This window comes from Sapajus apella, unplaced genomic scaffold (genome assembly GCF_009761245.1).
Source record: "Sapajus apella isolate SASKATOON/1434 unplaced genomic scaffold, GSC_monkey_1.0 scaffold5, whole genome shotgun sequence".
Classification (NCBI taxonomy): Eukaryota; Metazoa; Chordata; class Mammalia; order Primates; family Cebidae; genus Sapajus; species Sapajus apella.
Genome location: NW_022436945.1, coordinates 36,438,378 through 36,458,528, shown reverse-complemented (window position 1 = coordinate 36,458,528; position 20,151 = coordinate 36,438,378). Strand labels below are relative to the sequence as shown.

The window sequence follows — 20,151 nt, the reverse complement described above, 5'->3', positions numbered from 1 at the left end:
CTCCATTTATATTTTCGCTCCCAGCACTCCATGTTGCTAAATCCAATTGTTGGTTATCAGTTCTCATCCAACTTGCACTGTCAGGAACATTTGTTCCAGGTGATCACTTCTTTTCCTAGAACTTTTTTTTTGTTTACCTTAATTTCCAACTTACCCTTCTCTCCTAGGTTTTCTCCTTTCTCACTGTCATCCCCCTTTTTTTGTGGATTTGGCTCTGCCACTTACTAGGTTTGAATATGGGCAAATTAGTTATTGCCACTGTGTCTCGGCTTCATTTCTGGTAAATGGTAACAATGCTTCCTCTTGGGGAAAATGGGAAAGGTGGCACCTACTGATAGAGTCATTGTTGAGATTAAATGGGTTCTTATTTATTATGCACTTGTACGTAACCATTGCCATGCTTGTGTTTTCTATTATCTCCCCAACCTCTAGCGCTGATTTGACCAAGACTTACGCTTGGTCCTCTACTTGAGCTACACTAATTACCTTGGAAATGCTATTCAGATTCATGGGTTTAAATATATCTATAAGATCGTGACTTGTAAATTTATATTTCCAGATAGAATTTCTCTTCTGAACTCTAGACTTAGACTTTCACTTGATATCTCCACTGAAATGTCTACTAGATGATAAAAATTTAAAATGTTAAAAAGTGATCTGGGCTCTACTTGCAGCTTTCTTTCCCTTGGTCAATGGCATTTTCTCAGAGCTTTGATTTAGAAAGACCAGTTCACTTCTAGGGGTAGATATTGAATGTCTAAAAGAGAGCCTACTACAAAAAAAAAATGCTTCCCATATGAATTCAGTCAGAGTAATGCATAAGTCTCATAGCTGGCGTCCAGTGTCATCTTTGCTAGGTTTAAATATTCTGCATTTATGCCTGCAGATATATTCAACATATATCTCACCTTGACCTACTCTTGGATTGCCCTTCTTATGGTCTTTGTGGCATGTGAACATTGTACCTGAGATTCAATCTCAGCATGCTTTTGCTTTAGTTTTTGCTACTTCTATTCATGTTATCATTGCAGCATGCTCAAATGGAACAAAAGATAGAGTTTTCAATGTTTGGTTACACATGAAATTCTCTTCAAAGTAAAACTTTAAGAAGAGTAGCATAACCTGACATCACAGCAGCAGAAGGATACTTTTTAATTCTTAAACTTCATGCAACTATGAAAAAAATTTAGTTTTATTGTAGCTGTACATAAGGGTCAAGAAGCTGTGAAAATGTAGTATAATCAGGTTTGTTCCTTTTATTATGCAACCAGATGAACAGTTTGAAGTAAATAATCAGAGGGGCAACAAGGAGAGTATCATGTTGCATTTGTTGGGGCAGATGGGAGGACACTTCCCAATATTTCTAATCTAAAATCAGTTGACAATTATGTAACATATCTTCCCTCTAAATATAACATGAACAAGTACAAAGAGGAAGATATAAAATAACGGCAATAACAAGGAGAATAGGAGTGTTTATGTAGAAAGCACTTATAACTCAATAACCGGATACTGAATGAATGCAGGTGACCTGTGAGAACCTATCATTACTGCAGACAGGATGGAGGAAGGTAATGAGGAGGTAGACATTCAGGATCTGGGCCATGACTGAGACCCTGAAGCTCACAATTCATGCTAAAACAGTTACTGATTCCTAGTGAAGAGATTAGGTTACTTAAAATGAGAGCTATGCCGGAAAAACACCTATGCCCTAAGTTGTAAAAATATGCCTAATGACTCAGATGGACTTTTCTAATGTTGACACATTAATTATATAGAAAGGTAGTTCATCACTCTGCCTAGGCAGATACTTACAAAAAGAGAGGTTTTCAGGTCACTAGGAAGATCAGAGTACAAGTCCCTTACATCTGCCTTCAATTCATGTGAGGCTAGAGCTTTAACACATCATGAGAAACGCTTACAGTTATGACCTTGAATCATCAAAAAAGGATAAACGCTTTTCAGAATTCTGTATTGAGAAAGATTCACATCAAGAATAGTTAAAATAAAGTCTGAAAAACTTGTGCTCCCCAGAATGACTCATTAAATTGCAGACCTCTAGATAGCGGAGGTGTAACTATGTGCTCTTTCCTCTAAAAAAAACCTCTAGTTTCTGGACATAGAGTCAAATAAAATCAAATAGAGTTTAAAATTTTTTTTTCTTTGTTAAAATAAGTCTTTTCTACATCGAAAATATTCACCCAAATATTATTTTTAATGTAGGTTTAGAAGGATTAATGAAATACTATATTTCTGGAAGTCTTAATCATGTAAGAAATGCCAGGAATGCTATTTAACAAAATTTTCTGTTCAGTTATATGTATTTCAGGTAATTTGAAAGTGACTTTTGTGCCTCAGTTTATTTAAAACTCAAACTCTCTGATTCAAGGGCTGAACAACCGATGCTAAAAAGCTTTTAGTGGCTGGGCTCGGTGACTCACACATGTAATTCCATCACTTTGGGAGGCCAAGGCGGGAGGATCACCTGAGGTCTGGAGTTTAAGATCAATCTGACCAACATGGAGAAACCCCGTCTCTACTAAAAATACAAAATTAGATGCGTGTGGTGGTACATGCCTGTAATCCCAGGTACTTGGGAGGCTGAGGCAGGAGAATCACTGGAACCTGGGAGGTGGAGGTTGCAGTGAGCCGAGATCATGCCATTGCACTCCAGCCTGCGCAACAAGAGCAAAACTTCATCTCAAAAAAAAAAAAAAAAAAAAAAAAAGAAATAGTTAATCATTTAAATCACATTAAGAAGCAAACAGGTTGGGAAAGTAGATTGAGGAGGATAGGCGAGACAGGCTTTTTATATTTTATTTATTTTTTACTGACTCTAGATTTTTAAAAAAATTTTTAAATTAAATTTTTATTGCACACAGAAGCAAAGTTATTATCTCTGAAAACCTTTGTGCCTTGACAGTAATGTTCAGAAAGCAGTTGTTTTCCTTTTTTAAAAAATATGTGTATTTTACTGTGTTTTAGGTTTTGGGGTACATGTGAAGAATGCAAGATTGTTGCATAAGTACATATACAGCAATGTGGTTTGCTGCCTTCCTCCCCATCACCTATATCTGACATTTCTCCCTGTGTTATCTCTCCCTAACTCCTCACCCCTGCTGTCCCTCCCGTAGTTCCCCCTGACAGACCCCAGTGTGTGTGCTCCCTTCCCTGTGTTCATGTGTTCTCATTGTTCAACACTTGCCTATGAGTGTGACTCTAGATTTTTAATACTCAAAATTGAGTCGTTGACCAACAACATTAGCTTCAGCTGGGAAATGTTTAAAATACAGACTCTTAAGCCCCAGCTCAGGCTCACTAACTCCGAATCTGATTTTTAACCAGATCTATGTATGCACATGAATGTTTGACAAGCACTGCAAGGAGCAACTCAGACAGGTTATGTTATTCTGCTCTGATAGTGCCTAAGATGAGAGCAGGCAAGCCCTTGGCTCTATTCAGTGAGATTTTTTTGTTTGCATTGTAGGTCTGCATAATCTAACTCCTGGGGATACAATTGATTTGGAATCAATGCAATAATGTGCTAGGAATTTTCAGAGAAATCTACTTTTTTACACAATCAAATTAGTACAGTCAGTACATATAGGACACAGTGTGGTGGGATGAAGATTAACACAGAAATTATTCTTATATAATTTTTTGTAGTTGAAAGAAATAGGCTGTGCTTGATTTCATTTTGACAAGCTATTCTTTTTTCTTCTTTCATCACCCAGGCTGGAGTGCAATGGTGCGATCTTTGCTCACTGCAAACTCTCTTTCCCAGGTTCAAGTGATTTTCCTGTCTCAGCCTTCCGATTAGCTGAGATTACAGGTGTGCACCACCACTCCCAGCTAATTTTTGTATTTTTAGCAGAGACGGGTTTTCACCATGTTGGCCAGGCTGGTTTCGAACTCCTGACATCAGGTGATCTGCCAGCCTTAGCCTCCCAAAGTGCTGGAATTACAGGCATGAGCCACCGCACCCAGCCTGAGAAGCTATTCTTGTAAAAACCATTGCTTATTCATTCAAGCATACATTTTTTTTTTTTTTTTGAGACGGAGTTTCGCTCTTGTTACCCAGGCTGGAGTGCAATGGCGCGATCTCGGCTCACCGCAACCTCCGCCTCCTGGGTTCAGGCAATTCTCCTGCCTCAGCCTCCTGAGTAGCTGGGATTACAGGCATGCGCCACCATGCCCAGCTGATTTTTTGTATTTTTAGTAGAGACGGGGTTTCACCATGTTGACCAGGATGGTCTCCATCTCTTGACCTCGTGATGCACCCGCCTGGGCCTCCCAAAGTACTGGGATTACAGGCGTGAGCCACCGCGCCCAGCCTCAAGCATACATTTTAACTTGCTTTATTTCTTTTACATGATAGAGAATGTTGCTAAAGTGGCTGATGACCATGCCTCTCTCTCCCAAGTGTAGATACCTTCTCTTTCCACAGCATCATTACACAAATTAATGTTTATCGGTCACATTCATATTAATATGTGATATATTAATATGAATATATGGTATATAAGATAATATATGATATATATATTAACATATTTATAGGTTTTAAAAATAGATTAGCATCCTGTAACAACTTGATTTCTTATTACATAGATTTGAATATCGGGCTGGAGCACCTAATTCTAACATAAGAAAGGGTCCACTGGTCCACCTGTTTCAAGGCATGCACTTTGAAGAGAAAAAAATGAAGCCTTCTTCCAGAGAAAATAAAAGAATAGTTTACAATTTTTCTTTTGATAACTTCAGTGATTTCTTTCTTTGAAAATCATGCTATTTTATGTTCTTTGCTGTACTTTATTTCATTTCTATGTTTCTATTCTGCTTCTTATTTAGAGAACTGGTCTATTGAAAGAGGAGGTTAAAGAAAAAGAGAAGAGGAAAAATAACCAATGCACGGCAACCTTAGAACAGTAGCTGTCAAACGTGGCTGCATATTGGAATCAATTTAGAAACTTAAAAAGTCCAGGCCTGGCACGGTGGCTCACGCCTATAATCCCAGCACTTTGGAAGGCCGAGGCGGGTGGATAGCGAGGTCAAGAGATCGAGACCATCTGGTCAACGTGGCGAAACCCCGTCTCTACTAAAAATACAAAAATAGCTGGGCATGGTGGCGCATGCCTGTAGTCCCAGCTACTCGGGGGGCTAAGGCAGGAGAATTGCTTGAACCCAGGAGGCGGAGGTTGCGGTGAGCCGAGATCGCGCCATTGCACTCCAGCCTGGGTAACAAAAGCGAAACTCCGCCTCAAAAAAAGAAAAAAAAAAAAAAAAAAAAGTCCTTGTGTTGGCCAGGAGCCATGGCTCATGCCTGTAATCCCAGCACTTGGGGAGGCCGAGGCGGGTGGATCACAAGGTCAGGAGTTCGAGACCAGCTTAGCCAATATGATGAAACTCTGTCTCTACTAAAAATACAAAAATTAGCTGGGCGTGGTGGCAGGTGCCTGAAATCTCAGCTATTCGGGAGGCTGAGGCAGGAGTTTCACTTGAACCTGGGAGGTGGATGTTGCACTGTACTCCAGCCTGGGTGACAGAGAGAGACTCCGTCTCAAAAAAAAAAAAAAAAAGAGAAAGAAAGAAAGAAATGCTTGTGCCCAGATCCACCTTACACAAATTCTAATGCTATTGATCTGGGATGGGGCATGGTATGAATATTTTTTAAAAGCTCCCTTTAAAAAATCTTTAACCTTAAAGGTAAGAATTATGCTAATTAAATGTGGAAATTGACACTATATGGCAACTAAAGATGTTTCATGATTCCTATGTAGATGTGACTCAAAGAAAACCCAAGAGCCCTCAAAAGAATCTGTCTATTTTCAAGGTTATATATGTTAATGCATCTACATGAATAATAAATTGACTTTGAATATAGTACCTGCCTGTTTTACTATAATTATGAATAATAAATGGACTTTGAAACTGTAACACCATTGTTGTCAGACCCAGCACCACACTAATATGATTTGGGGGAATAGTATTCGTAGCCATTTAGAAGAGAAAGTATTTCTGGCCTTTGTGTGATCTATTGCATTTATAGAAGTGATTTAGTAAAATAATTGCTATTCTAAAAATATATCAATATTCAGTTTAACTGGAAAGAATGTCAAAAATAAAGCCTACTTAAGGACTGAATTGGGACAGATTCAGAGAGAAGGAGCAATTAAAATGTGCTTTCTTCTCAGGTGTTTCCTCCCTGTCCAGATAGAGTACACCTAAAACCACCCAACTCACACACAATAAGGAAGCTGGAGAAAAAGGTTTTATGAAGACATTATTGAAAAGTAAGTTTTCTCAAGAGGCTAAAAGGGCTAAATCTTAGACTTGCCAGTCAGATTGCCTGAGTTCAAATCTCATTCAAACCTCTATAGATTTTTTGTCTTGAAGCTACTACCTTGATCTACCTTGATGCTTTGATTTCCTTCTTGTGGGAGGAATCAATGGGGAATCTTTATAAAGTGCCTGGCACATTAATAAATATTAGATATTGTTATTATCAAGTTCGTATCTCAAGTGAATCAAAACTCCTTAGTTCAGCAAGGGTGTCCAGTATTAGAAGACCAAACCTCCTTTATAAAATGTGTCTTTAAGTGTTTGGTTAGTCCCTAAAAGCTTTAGATTTTAAAAAATGAGCTTTATTTTACACTTCCTCTTTGGAATCTAGCTGCAAAACGGTCATCCATCATAACACCAATGGAAGAACAAACTTCCAGAAATCTAAATCTGTAAATCTGAAATATCCGCATCCATCTACACAGCCACTTGACCATGGATGGAAAATAAAATGTCTGTAGTGTAAAAGTGAGCAACTATAAGGCTAACTTTATAGTCAAGTTGATTGCAAAACTAATTTTCATAAAAGTAACTCCATTCCTTCACTGGCTTTTATTTTATAACTTTGAAAGATGAGATACTTTTCAGAGAGAGTGCTTTTTCGCAGTTTCAAAGAAGCAGGCTGGAAAAAGGAATAATTAATTCTGAAAAAATATTCCCTTCCTTTCTACACCCACCCCTCTGCTCATCAAAAAAGCTACAGGCACTAAAATTCATTAACATTTCTATGAACATAAATGTGAAATATTCATTTTCATTAAGTAGTCTACTGAATATGGCAAAATCAAATTTATCTAAGGAGATATCCAATGCTGCTAATTTCCTTGACAATAGGGACATAAAGCAAGGGAAGCCATGAATCATTCATGAAGTTCAATTTACTTCTGCTATTTTTGGTGTTTCGCATCCATGAATAGAAAGTGTGCAGCATGTTGTAGATGCTGGTTTTACATTATTTCAGATCAGGACTAATGATTTGGCAGGAAGCAATAAAGTAAGAATGGTTTGAAGGCTTTTGCTTGTAATTGTCCTATATTTCATATTTTCCTTGTATTTATGTTTATATATTCATATTTTTTCCTATATTTTAATTTCCTTTATAAATCAGGATCACTTTAGATTTAATATTTTAGACAGGCACAGAAAGCAATGTATTAGTGATGTAACTGAATTTAATAAACTCCCCGCAGTCTAAATTTTGAGGCTAAAAGAGACCTTGAAGTTTATAAAATTAAACTGGCCTTTGAATAAGAAGGTCCTCTATATTATTTCTGGTTTGTGGCCATTTCTAATTTGTTGAAGTATCTCTGTGGTAGGGAAAGTTCTTTCTTAAGCAGGAACCTATTTCATGAATGAACACTGCCGCTCATTGGAGAGTTTCTTAATTTCTAGATGTACCTTTCTGTAGCTTCTATTGTCTGCTTGTTGCTGCTGTATCACCAGCATTTAGTGGTACATGGAGCCATGTGTTGTTACTTAAGAAGTACAAGTTGAATTAAATGGAATTGAATGGGATCAAATCTAGCATTTCTGGATGTCATGGTTAACTTTATGCGTCAACTTGTCTGGAACGTGAGGTATCTAGTAGTCAAACATTATTCTGTGTGTTCCTGTGAGGCTGTTATTTGGAGGAGATTAACATTTAAATCAGTAGACTGAATAAAGCATCTTGCCCCCAACTCCCAGTGTGGGTGGGCCTCGTCCAATCAGTTGAAGGCCTGAGTAGAACAAATAAACTGACCTTCCCTAGAGTAAGAGAGAACTCTTCCTGTCCAACTACCTTGGTACATCAGGTTTTTTCCTGCGTTTGAACTCAAAGAGAAACATCAGTACTTCCTGGGTCTTGAGTCTGTTAGTTCTTCAGACTGGAACTATGCTATCAATTCTGGTTCTCAAGCCTTTGGACTGGGAGTGGAAATACACCATTGGCTCTCTAGTTGGCTGACTCACTCTGTCGATCTTGAGATTGTCAGCCTCCATAATTGCGTGAGCCAATTCCTTATAAAAAATCTTTCTCTCTCTCTCTCTCTATGTATTTCTTGTCTGTACTTTATCTCTATATATACCTTATATATATGGCCTGGTATATAATATATACACTTATGTATATGTAATGGTATTAGTAGCCAGGTATCATATGAATACAACATATCTATATATAGAGATAAGATACATATAGATAGATTTTATATATATTATATACCAATATTTATATATATGTAGGATATATATAGAGACAGAGAGCGAAAGAGAGAGGGAATAGTATTGGTACCCATTTAGAATAGAAAGGATTCTATTCTAAATATATATATATATATATATATATATATCTAAAGGTATATATTTCTAACAATATGTAAATACATATTCTTTATATACTTTATATATTCCATGTATATGTATATGCTATACATATCCTATTGGCTTGATTGGCCATATTTTATATAAAATTTTATATTTTTTATTATACATTATATATTTTATTTTATATAAAATGAAGCCCATAGAGTATGTGTAACCTACTGGCTCTATCTATCTGAAGAACTATGAATTACACTCTGGGCAACACTGATGGTAGTTTCATCTGCTATATGACAGTACATTAAAAGATTCAGAATGTCTGCTATGCCTCCTTAAATTTTTTTTACATGTATCCTGGTCTCCTCTTTCTGCATCAAATTCCCTTAATATGGCAGTAAGAACTGGGCATAATTCTCCAGATATGACTATTCAAAGGCAGACATTTATAGAACTACTCATGTCTTATGTGTGGAAACTATACTTTTAAAATTGTATTTCTAGATGTTAATGTAACACTTTACTTAAATAAAACTTAATATTTCAATTCTGCAAACCTCCCATTTTCTCAGAACATTTTCTATATCTAAGCTAGGCCATTTTATAACGCTATGTGGACAGATGTTATCAAATACTATTTTGTAGACAAGAAAATAATTTTATTTTGGAAATGATTAAACATGACTATTGCTTTACATTATGTGTACATGTTTTTACTATCAAGATATTTAAATTAAGACAATGACAATCTTCTGAGACTTAAACAGATAGATCGAGTAGATAGTTCATTAAATTAAATACATAAGACAAGGCCTATGTTAAAAGTTACCAAACCATGTTTAAAAACAGCCATTTATTTCTCATATTTCTATAGGCTGGGAAGTCTAAAATCAAGGTACTGGCAGATTTTAGGGTCTGGTGAGAGCCCATTTTCTGGTTCATAGATGATGTCTTCTGGCTGTGTCCTTATAGTGGAAGAGGTAAGGTAGATCACAGGGTTTCTTTTATAAGAGAACTATAATAGTTTTTCCTTATCTTCAGGGGATACATTTCAAGACCTTCAGTGGATGCATGAAATTGCGAATAGTACCAAACCCTACGTACACTATGTTTTTTATATATGTACATACATATGATGAAGTTTAATTTGTAAATGAGGCATCATATGAGATTAACAATAATTAATAATGAAATGGAACAGTTATAAAAATATAATGTAATAAAAGTTACATGAATGTGATCTCTCTCACTCAAAATATCTTATTATACTGTCTTCACCCTTTTTCTTGTAATGTGAGATGATACAATGCCTGCTTGATGAGATAAAGTAAGGTGAATGATGTAGGCATTGTGACATAGCTTTTGTTTACTACTGGCCTTCTAAAGATATATCAAGTGGGGCATCATCTGCTTTGAGTGATCCTGGATCGTCAAGCCATGATGACGTCAGGGGTGGGATGCCAGGAGCAGATGGCATCAATGACTAATAGGTAGGCGTCATAGACAGCATATGCACTGGATACACTGGATAAAGGGATGATTTATGTCCCAGCCAGGACAGAGCATGATGATGGGAGGTTTCATCATGCTACAATCAATGGTGCAATTTAAACCTGATGAATGTTTGCTTCTGAAATTTTCCATTTAACATTTTCAGGCAAAAAGCAAAACTGTAAATAAGTGGGGACTACCGTTATCTCATTCATGAGGACTCTGCCCTCGTGATTTAATCACCTCCAAAGGCTCCACTTCCTAATATCATTATATTGGGGATTAGATTTCAACATACGAATTTTGGAGAGACACAAACTTTCAGACAATAGCAATGGGAAACTAAAAATGAATTTTAAAAGAGAACAACTACTGATTCCTAGCTTAGATTTGAGGAGTCTCAGGAAAGCCTCTTATTGAAGGTGACACGTGAGGTGAGAACTGAAGGATGAGAAGAGGAAGTCAAAAAACTATGATGGGAAAAAGCATTTTAGCCAGAAGAAACAAGATGGTTAAGATGAAATAAGAGAAAATTTTGCCGGCAAGAAACAAAGAATTCTGTAGTGCTGGGGTTGTATATACAGAAAACAAGGGGAAAACGGTGACAGATGGGATTTAAGATAATGAGGAAGATCAAGTCACACAAGAGCTTGAAGATCAAGAAGAGTGGACAGTTTTACCAGTGTAATGGGAAGTCTTTGAATATTTTAAAGCAGGGAAATAATATGATCCAATTTACATCCTGTAAAGATCACTGTGGCTGCTGGGGAGAAATTTGGTTAGAGGGAGTCAAAAGTGAAAGAAGACTGTAGAAAGACAGCTACAATGGTCCAGGTAAAAAGTAATGATAGTTTGAAAAAGACTGATGGCAATAGGGTGGGGGAGAAACGGATGGGCCTAATAAATATTTTGAAGATAGTATAGATGGTGCTTGGCAATAGAAGGGATCAGCAGAATTTGAGAGAAATGGAGCTGTTAACAATTAATCCCAGGATTATGGTCAGATAATGAGATTAAAGTGGCTGAGAAAGAAATTCATTTGAAAGGGAAAAATCAAGAGTAAAGTTTTAAGCAAATTATATTTAAGATGCCTTTGAAACATCAAAACAGACATGCCAAGAAGAGTGCTAGTACATCGATCTGGGGCTCAGAAGAGATCTTAGTTGGAGATATAAATTTGGGAGTCATAGAGTAAGATTGAATGTAAAGAGGTCCTTTGTGACCTTTCTGAGAACAGTTTCAGCAGAGGCAGGAGGTGGGTAGACAGGTGCCAGATTGCAGTGGGTTGAGAGGAAGTTGAGGCAATAGACAACAGATATAGACTATGCTTTCAAGTACTTTGGAGAAAAAGAGAGAGATTAGGAAAAAAGCTTCAGGGAAATGTGGGGGTAGAGTGGAGGTGTTTTAAGATGAAGAGTTTTCAGCTTGTTCACAGGCTATGAGAAAAGAGGTAGGCAGGGCAGGATTGAGGATCGGAGAGCTTAGGGGTGAGCTGTGTGTGGACTAGAGATCATCAATCTCCAGAGGAGGAAGAAAGAGATGGGAATTCTAAGCACGGTGGGCAGGGCCAGCCTCAGAAAGAAATAGAAACACATCTTCCTGTGAAATATAGAGAACTAACTCGGAATGGTGGTGAAGAATAAGGAAATTTAAAGAAGATGAGTGAAAATAAGAGATTTCAGACCTAAAATGCCTTTTTCTTTTGTTATTATTATTTTGATGTGGTGAGGTGAAAACGTCTACTGAAAGTGAGTGGATGAGATTAGGGTGCAGATCTTTTTAAAATCTGCACAACCTGATTCCTCCATTATTATTATCCCAAGCCCTTTCCATAGCTTTATGATGCACGTGGCTATCAAAACCTCACGATAGTGTTATTGATTTCAAATTCCAAATATTCTTTAGACTGAATTCCTTGATTGATTTTTCTATATGCCGTTAACTCATGTTATGGGACCCCAGGGCTACGAAGCTATTAATCTGCTCCAAGTTCAAGCAAACTTTCAACTTAAGAAGGCTTTATGGCTTTTTCAATTGTACTTGATTAGATGACATCAAGTTAAGCAAAACATCTTTAATTTGTCTCAAAGGACCTAACCAAGGAAAACATTTTGCCAGCCTTGAGATTGTGATGGGAGAGCATATAAACTAGTGAATTTTGTAATGCAGGCAAAGTTTCCACTCTGTTGGTCACAAACATGTGATTGGTTCAACCTTATATCAGTGGGGTGTCTACTTCATCATTCTTATTTCCCAACTGACACTAGAGCCTCTCATTTGTGATCACTTTAATGCTCAGTATAGGCTTAATACACTGTCAAGTCAGAAAGAGCTGTTTCAGAAAATAACATGTTTCTTTGTGAAAAGTTAAAAAACAGATGAACAATCTATTCATTATTTATTAATACTTAGCAACATATTGATTATGTACTTAGGTAGAAACAAGCAAAGCTCATTCAAACTCCACATTGGCATATGCTACTTCACTCCTTAAAATTATTATTCTTAAGATTTCAGAACTCTACATTGGTTTATCTGTTGTTAATAAGGGATATATTTGAAGTAAAACATTGAAGTTAAATTATGCTGTCATCAGAAGCTTCTTCTTTTCTTAAGGATAACATCAATAGAATCAAGGCCTGCCTGGTTTCCTGCATCCACAGGCTACCTTCTCTCTGTAGCTGAAATTGTTTGACCCTTGATCTAAAAGTGAAGTTCAGCTTCTGGGATCTATACTGACCTTTATCAGGGATAATTTAGGGAATACAGACCAGTCTTTGGTTGATTCAGCATTTCCAACCTAGCCAAGAGTGTTTCCAGTTAGCGCTATACTTCTTCTTCCTCCTCCTCCTCTTTCTTCTTCTTCTTCTTCTTTTTCTTCTCCTTCTTCTTCTTCCTCCTCCTCTTCTTCTTCTTCTTCTTCTTCTTATTATTATTATTATTATTTTTGGAAATGGAGTCTCCCTCTGTCACCCAGGCTGGAGTGTAGTGGCATGATCTTGGCTCACTGCAACCTCCACCTCCCGGGTTCAAGCAAGTCTACTGTCTCAGCCTCCCAAGTAGCTGGGACTACAGGTGCATGCCACCACACCTGACTAATTTTTGTATTTTTAGTAGAGATGGGATTTCATTATATTGGTCAGGCTGGTCTCTAACTCCTGACCTCAGGTGATCCCACCCTTTTCAGCCTCCCACAGTGCTGGGATTACAGGCGTGATCCACCATGACCAACATATACTTCTAATTATTGATGCTATGTTCCCTTACTAACCTGTTGATTCAGGATTCCATGAAGAAGAGAAGAACTCTTGGGCTTGAATTCTTACTTCATTACTTTTTTTGCCGTACGACTCTGGGTAAGTTATTTTACTTCTCTGAGCCTCAGATATACCATCTCTCAAATGTTTTTACAAATACTTATGTCACAAAGGTGTTATATAATACCCAGCTTAGTCTTGCAAATCTTTCGCCTAAGTTTCTACCTCCATAGACTCCTCATTATCCATGTTCTTACAGTCAAGACTTCTTGCTTTTTTTTAGGTATCTTTAGGGATTGCAGTTCTGTGACCAGCTGCTGGATCACTTTGATGATAATTACCACCTTTTCAAATTTGTACATATTAGCTGAGTCTCAGTTACTGGGTTCATCTATCTGTCCAGACAACTAGTTGCATCTTGCTAAACTGCCTCAATGATTGTCATATACCTGGGTCACCGCCTATTATTTGACATCAAATTTGATAACTACTTTGGACTATCTGGCTGCCTTTCCCCATCTCTTCCCCACAAAAGTTACATTTAATTTCTGCTTCATTTGTAGTTTTGATCATTATATGATATATTAAATGGACTTAAAGTCATCTTTTAAAAAAATGAATAAAGAAATCTTCAAACTTAAAGAAAAATGTCAACCTATAATAGAAAAACTCAGTATTCATTATAAATAAAACATGCATTTTGGGAGACAGTGTTGATAATTTTAGAACTTACAATTTACAACACAGAATCAGTTTCAAGCATTTGTCAAATTTCATTGCTCCTTTAAGCAAATGACAAAATTCATAAGGTCTTGGAATTTCACAAGGTTGCTGTATGCTAATATTGTCCAGCAGAAGTCACGGTAAAAAAATCAAAGTCAACGGAAGAGTGGTCAAGGGTAAAAAACATCTCACATGTATGGGCAACCCATGAGTTATCCTCTTTCTATACCAGTTCCAAAAGTAATGGTTTACTTGTTGAACTAATGTTCTGCATTGTTTATAAAATGTTAGTTATTAATACATGATTAGGTTCATAGTTAATTCCTGTGGTTTGAATGTGGTCATTTTTTGGTATCTGCACCAAAAGTTACCATCAATACTTTATATATCAATATCTTTGAATACTTAGTAACTTCTTTATATAATGAGATTTAAAATTAGAATATTGATTAGGGAATTGTTCACGAATTTTCTTGTACATTCTAGATTTTAGTGGTAGTAGATTAATGTCTATGTTTAAAGTAATTATATAGACACAAACACCTTAATCTATTTCTGTCTATACAGTGGAACTAGAAAGTTAATGTAATTGCTTAATAATGAGACACTGGGGAAACACATTTATTCTTCAACAATACTACAGAGTCACCTGGAATTTTCCCATTTTCTCTTACTTTCTTAATGTTTAGATCTAGAAAGTATTTTAGATAATCTAAATAAACATCTGTCAATTTTTCATGTTACATTAAGTGGTACTATAGTAATGGTCTCAATTATGTGCTGCACTTTTTTGCACATCTTAAAACCAAGAAATGGCTTACCATTGGTTTCACAAATTAATGGTCTTAAATACCTATAAGCTGATGGCTGAGAAATAATCACAAAAAGATAGTCAATAAGATTAAATCTTCATGACGGAAATACTTGAATTGTTAAGAAAGCAATCAGTGAAAAAGCAGCCCAAGAGGACAAACCAAAATTAGTTACTAGACCTAAAAACAATTAAGTCTTTGTCCCAAAGCATAAGCCCCGTAAGTACAATTTATCATCTTCTTCTTTTCAGGAGAAAAGACACATTATTCACATAAGACTCTACCATACTATTTTTCTAAAAGACAATTTACAATAGTTTAGGTCAACAGATGATAGCACCAAAAACAATCCCACAAAGTCTTTTATATTTAAATATCTTTCCTCTCTTATTAATGCAGCTTGGATGTTGGAAGGCTTTGGAGAAACTACACTATAAGAAGTAGAAAGCATGAGTTTATAAATGGGTGAGCTAAAATAAGTGAACTTTCCCTAATTGTTCAAAACTCTAACTTCATTGAAATGACCCTTGAGCCACCAGTATAAACCTTTGAACACTTGTCAGGCAAGTGCAGCTAAAAATTCCTAGTATTAATTAACTCAGTGAAAAGTTGAATTCAATTTGGGTCAAGGGAGCACCCCTGTTTTTCATTCCCCTGTCCAAGTAACTCACAACTTTCAATCTCCAGGGTGCAGTTTTGCTCATCCAGTGGATATCTTCGCAGATCCATCATACAGGCAGCTGTAGTTGTGATTCTGATAGAGTGGAGAGAGAATAAACAAAACATTACAAAAATGATGACATTTCATTTCGAGGCTTCCTAGCCCCAAATCATATTTACCAGTTGGCAGAAACAAGGCATCAAAATTTTGTGAGATTTAAGAAACTATTATGAATAATTATATGTCAATAAATTGGATAATCTAGATGGATAGGTGGAAATGGATAAATTTCTAGCAACATATAACCTACCAAGACTGTGTCAATAACAAATAGAAATCTGAACAAACCAGTAATGAACAAGGAGAGGGAATCAGTAATCAAAAACTTTCCAACAAAGAAAAGCCAAGTGCCAGATGGTTTCATGGGTGATGTCTACCAGACAGACATTCAAAGAAGAATTAATACTAGCCTTTCTTAAAGTGTACCACAAAATAGAATAGGGAAAATTGCCAAATTAGTTATGAGGCCAGCTTCACTCGAATTCCAAAGCCACACAGACAATACAAGAAATGAATGGTACAGGCCAATATCCCTTATGGTATTAGATGCAAACATTCTCAATACTAGCAAATGAAATTCAACAGCATATTAAAAGTATCATACACCATGACCAAGTGGGATTTATTACTGGATGCAGGGATGGATATGCAACAATCAAGAACATATACAAATCAGTCAATGTGATACAACATATATATTAATAAAATAAAAACCACATGATCATCTCAATAAATGCAGAAAAATTAAAACGTTTCCTCTAAGATCTGGAAGAAGGCAAGTGTGCTCACTCTTGGCCCTACTAGTCAACATGGTACTGAACCCACAGCTGGAGTAATCGGTAAGAAAATTAAATAAAAGGCATCCAAATCAGAAATAAATAAATAACATTATCTCTTTTTGCAGATGACATGATTATATACATAGAAAATTCTGCAGACTCTGTAAAAACTATTAGAACTAATAAATTCAGTAAAATTGCAAGTTGCAAAATCAACACACAGAAATCATTGGTATTTTTATATACTAATAAACTCTCCAAAAAGGGAAATTAAGAGAACAATTTTATTTATGTTAATAACAACAACAAAGTACTTAGGAATTAACTCAATCAAAGAGAAGAAAGACCTGTACGTTAAAAATTATAAAACATTGATGAAGGAAGTTTAAAAAGGCAAATATATAGAATGACATTCCATGTACATGGCTTGGAAGATTGAATATTGTTAAATTGTTCATACTATCTACCCAAAGTCATTTTATAGGTTCAAAAATCCCAGTGGTATTTTTTACAGAAATAGAAGAAATAATCATAAAGTTTATATGGAATCATGAAAGACTCTGACAAGACAAAACCATCTTGAGCAAGATCAAAACTGTTCTAATTTACATTTCCATTCACGGTGTATAAGGGTTCTTCCCCCACCACACTCTTGAAAACACTTTTGTCCTTTGTCTTCTTACTAATCGCCATCCTCACAGGTATGAGGTCGTATTTCACTGTGGGTATAATTCACATTTTTCTGATGATTAGGTATGTTGAGCACCTTTTCATATGCATTTTTCCCATCTGAATTTCTTCTTTGGAAAAGTTCTGTTTAAGTCCTTTGCTCATTTTAAATGGAGTGATTTGTATTTTGTTATCGAGTTGTATGTGATTTTTATATGTGTTAGATATTAATGTATATTAATTTGTATATGATTTGCAAATATTTCCCCCCATTCCATAAGTTGCCTTTTCATTTTGTTTATTGTTTTCTTTGCTGTATATAAGCTTTTAAGTTTGATGTATCCCACTTATCTGTTTTTGCTTTTATTGTCTGAGCTTTTGGTACCATATTCAAAAAATTATTGCTAAGACCAACGTCAAAAAAGTTTTTCCTTTTCGGAAAGGTTTTTTGCTAGTCGTTTTACAGTTTCGATATTTATGTTTAAGTATTTAATCCACTTTGAGTTGATTTTCATGTACGGTATGAGATGAGGTTAAATTTATATATGTATGTATGTATTGATTTATTTTGCATGTGGATATCCAGTTTTTCAAAAACTATTTGTCAAAGAGACTGTCCTTTCCCCATTGTATGCTCCTGGCACCTTTGTTGAAAATCAGTTGACCATAAGTGTATGTGTTTATTTCTGGTTTCTCTGTTCTGTTCCACTGGTCTGTATATCTGTATTTATGCCATTACCATAGTGTTTTGATCATAATACATTTGTATTACAATGTGAAGTCAGATAGTGTAATGCCCCCAGGTTTGATCCCAAGGTCTATTGATTATGATATTGGCTCTAGATTTTTCATACATAGTTTGGATTATGTTAAGTTCCTTTTATGCCTATTTTGTTGAAAGCTTTTACGACAAAAGATGTTGAATTTTGTCAAATGCTTTTCTGTATCTATTGATACAGAATTATGTAGTTCTTAATCCATCATTCTGCTAATGTGGTATATAACACTGATTAATTCACATATGGTGAACCATCCTTGCATCCCAGTAACAAAACCCTCTTGGCCATTGCATATAATCCTTTTAATTTGCTATGGAATTTAGTCTGCTAATATTTTATTGAGGATTACATTACTTTCATAAATAATGTAACAAATTCATTATTTGCAATAGCTATATTTCAATGATATCATAATAAAGCTATTAAAATATTTTGTGACTAAAAATTTTAAAGTTAGGCAGATTGACTTTGAGTCTTAACTTTGTTGCCTGCAAGTGGTGTGAGTTTGCTTTAGTTAAATTATCTCCTTGCAGCTCATTCCTCTCATTAATCAAAGCTCCTACTACACAGGATTGCTGTGAGAATTAAAGGAGATAGTGTATGCAAAGCTTTTAGCCCAGCACCCCATACTTAATAGGTACTCCCTAAATGATTAGCATTATTATAGCTGTTATGATGTCATGACCCTTTCCATTTTTATCACCCTAGCAATATCTGTATCACTATCTGCAGAATTTGTGAATAGGAGGAATCTACATTATACATAAAAGCTTATCTTCCTCTCTTGCTACAACTAAATACAACATCAGCAGCAACAACAAAACCAGCCTCTGTGACTTTTGGTGCCTCACACTTCCCATTACTAGAGAGATTTGTCAGATTTATCTCTGAAAGTCTCGTCTACTTATATTTAGCAGGTAGCATATAACCAGGGAAGAAACACTATCCTGGGATTTGAGTTTACACCATGTTCACCACCCCCAGTTGGGCTTTTGTGTTTATTCAAACTCTAGGACCTAACTCTGTACATCCTATCTGGACTTCACTATCCCTCCATTTTCTCTTGCCTGGTATGGTTTTCTGGGCTGTGAAGTCTGAGAGTAATTGAAACTCAGATGGTGAGTCCACCTTTGCAAGATTTTGATTCACTTTTGAATTGACAAAGAACTTTAAAAAATGTAATGGTCCTTCCCATAAAGTGTAATCATAAGTTAAAAAAAACAAAAATTCAAATTAGTTGATGTTTCTTTTTTTATCTTAATCTCCAGGAACTACAGTTTCAAAGTTTCTAAAAATATTCTATTCAAATAGAAGCACAGCTGTGTCTTCTTATGGAAAAATCCTCTTAGACAGTAGCCTACCTCACACACTCCTTTGCCTCTTGCTTATTTTCTTCAACAATGCATCTTAAATTTGGTTCTGTATTAATAAATAATAAGCTGTCTTCAAACATTTACTAAAATTGTGTGGAAATGCCATAATTTATTTTCCTAATCATCCTTTGGTGGGCATTTGTGTTGTCTTCATTTTATTTTTTTTCAAATGAAAGTGCTCTGAATATACTGTAGTATATTATGTACACAACATATATACTCTACTACAGTATACTGTATAAATATGTGTGTTTATATACAAACACTAATCTATTTACATGCATACTTTCCCTCTTTCTCTCTATATATTATATATATGGAAATGCTCTGAATATATATCAGAGTATTTTTTGAGGCTTCCAAGGTGGGTCATTGCTTAGGTCATTTGTGCTAAACTATCAGCAATAAAGGCATCTTTTTCTTTCTTTCTTTTTTTTTTTTTTTTTTTTTTGAGACAGAGTTTCGCTTGTTACCCAGGCTGGAATGCAGTGACGCGATCTCAGATCACTGCAACTTCTGCCTCCTGGGTTCAAGCAGTTCTCCTGCCTCAGCCTCCCGAGTAGCTGGACAGGTGTGAGCCACCATGCCCAGCTAATTTTTGTATTTTTAGTAGAGACGGGGTTTCACCATGTTGACCAGGATGGCCTGAATCACTTGAGCTCGTGATCCACCTGCCTTGGCCTTCCAAAGTGCTGGGATTACAGGCGTGAGCCACCGTGCCAGGCCTAAGGCATCTTTTTCTTAAAGGAAAAAGAAAACCCCTCTCACTTTCCAATTTCGCTTTGGCTTTCATTATGAAAGATGAAAGCTCACAGATGTGAACATTTTCACATACCTTTTGAAGTCTTTCATAGACAGGACATTGGTCAATTTACTTGAATTTATTTAAGCATTACACCAGAGCAAA

The 20,151-nt window shown here is 35.9% G+C and overlaps 1 protein-coding gene across 4 annotated transcripts in view; it reads right to left on the bottom strand.

Moving 5' to 3' along the window:
- The window catches only part of GABRB1 (gamma-aminobutyric acid type A receptor subunit beta1), a 439,527-nt gene that overhangs the window by 92,065 nt on the left and 327,311 nt on the right, over positions 1-20,151 (bottom strand). For all 4 annotated transcript variants that reach the window (XM_032274094.1, XM_032274096.1, XM_032274095.1 and 1 more), the window contains one exon: positions 15,595-15,677. In XM_032274094.1, coding sequence (XP_032129985.1) covers positions 15,595-15,677 — 83 coding nt within the window. The remainder of the gene's footprint in view (positions 1-15,594; positions 15,678-20,151) is intronic.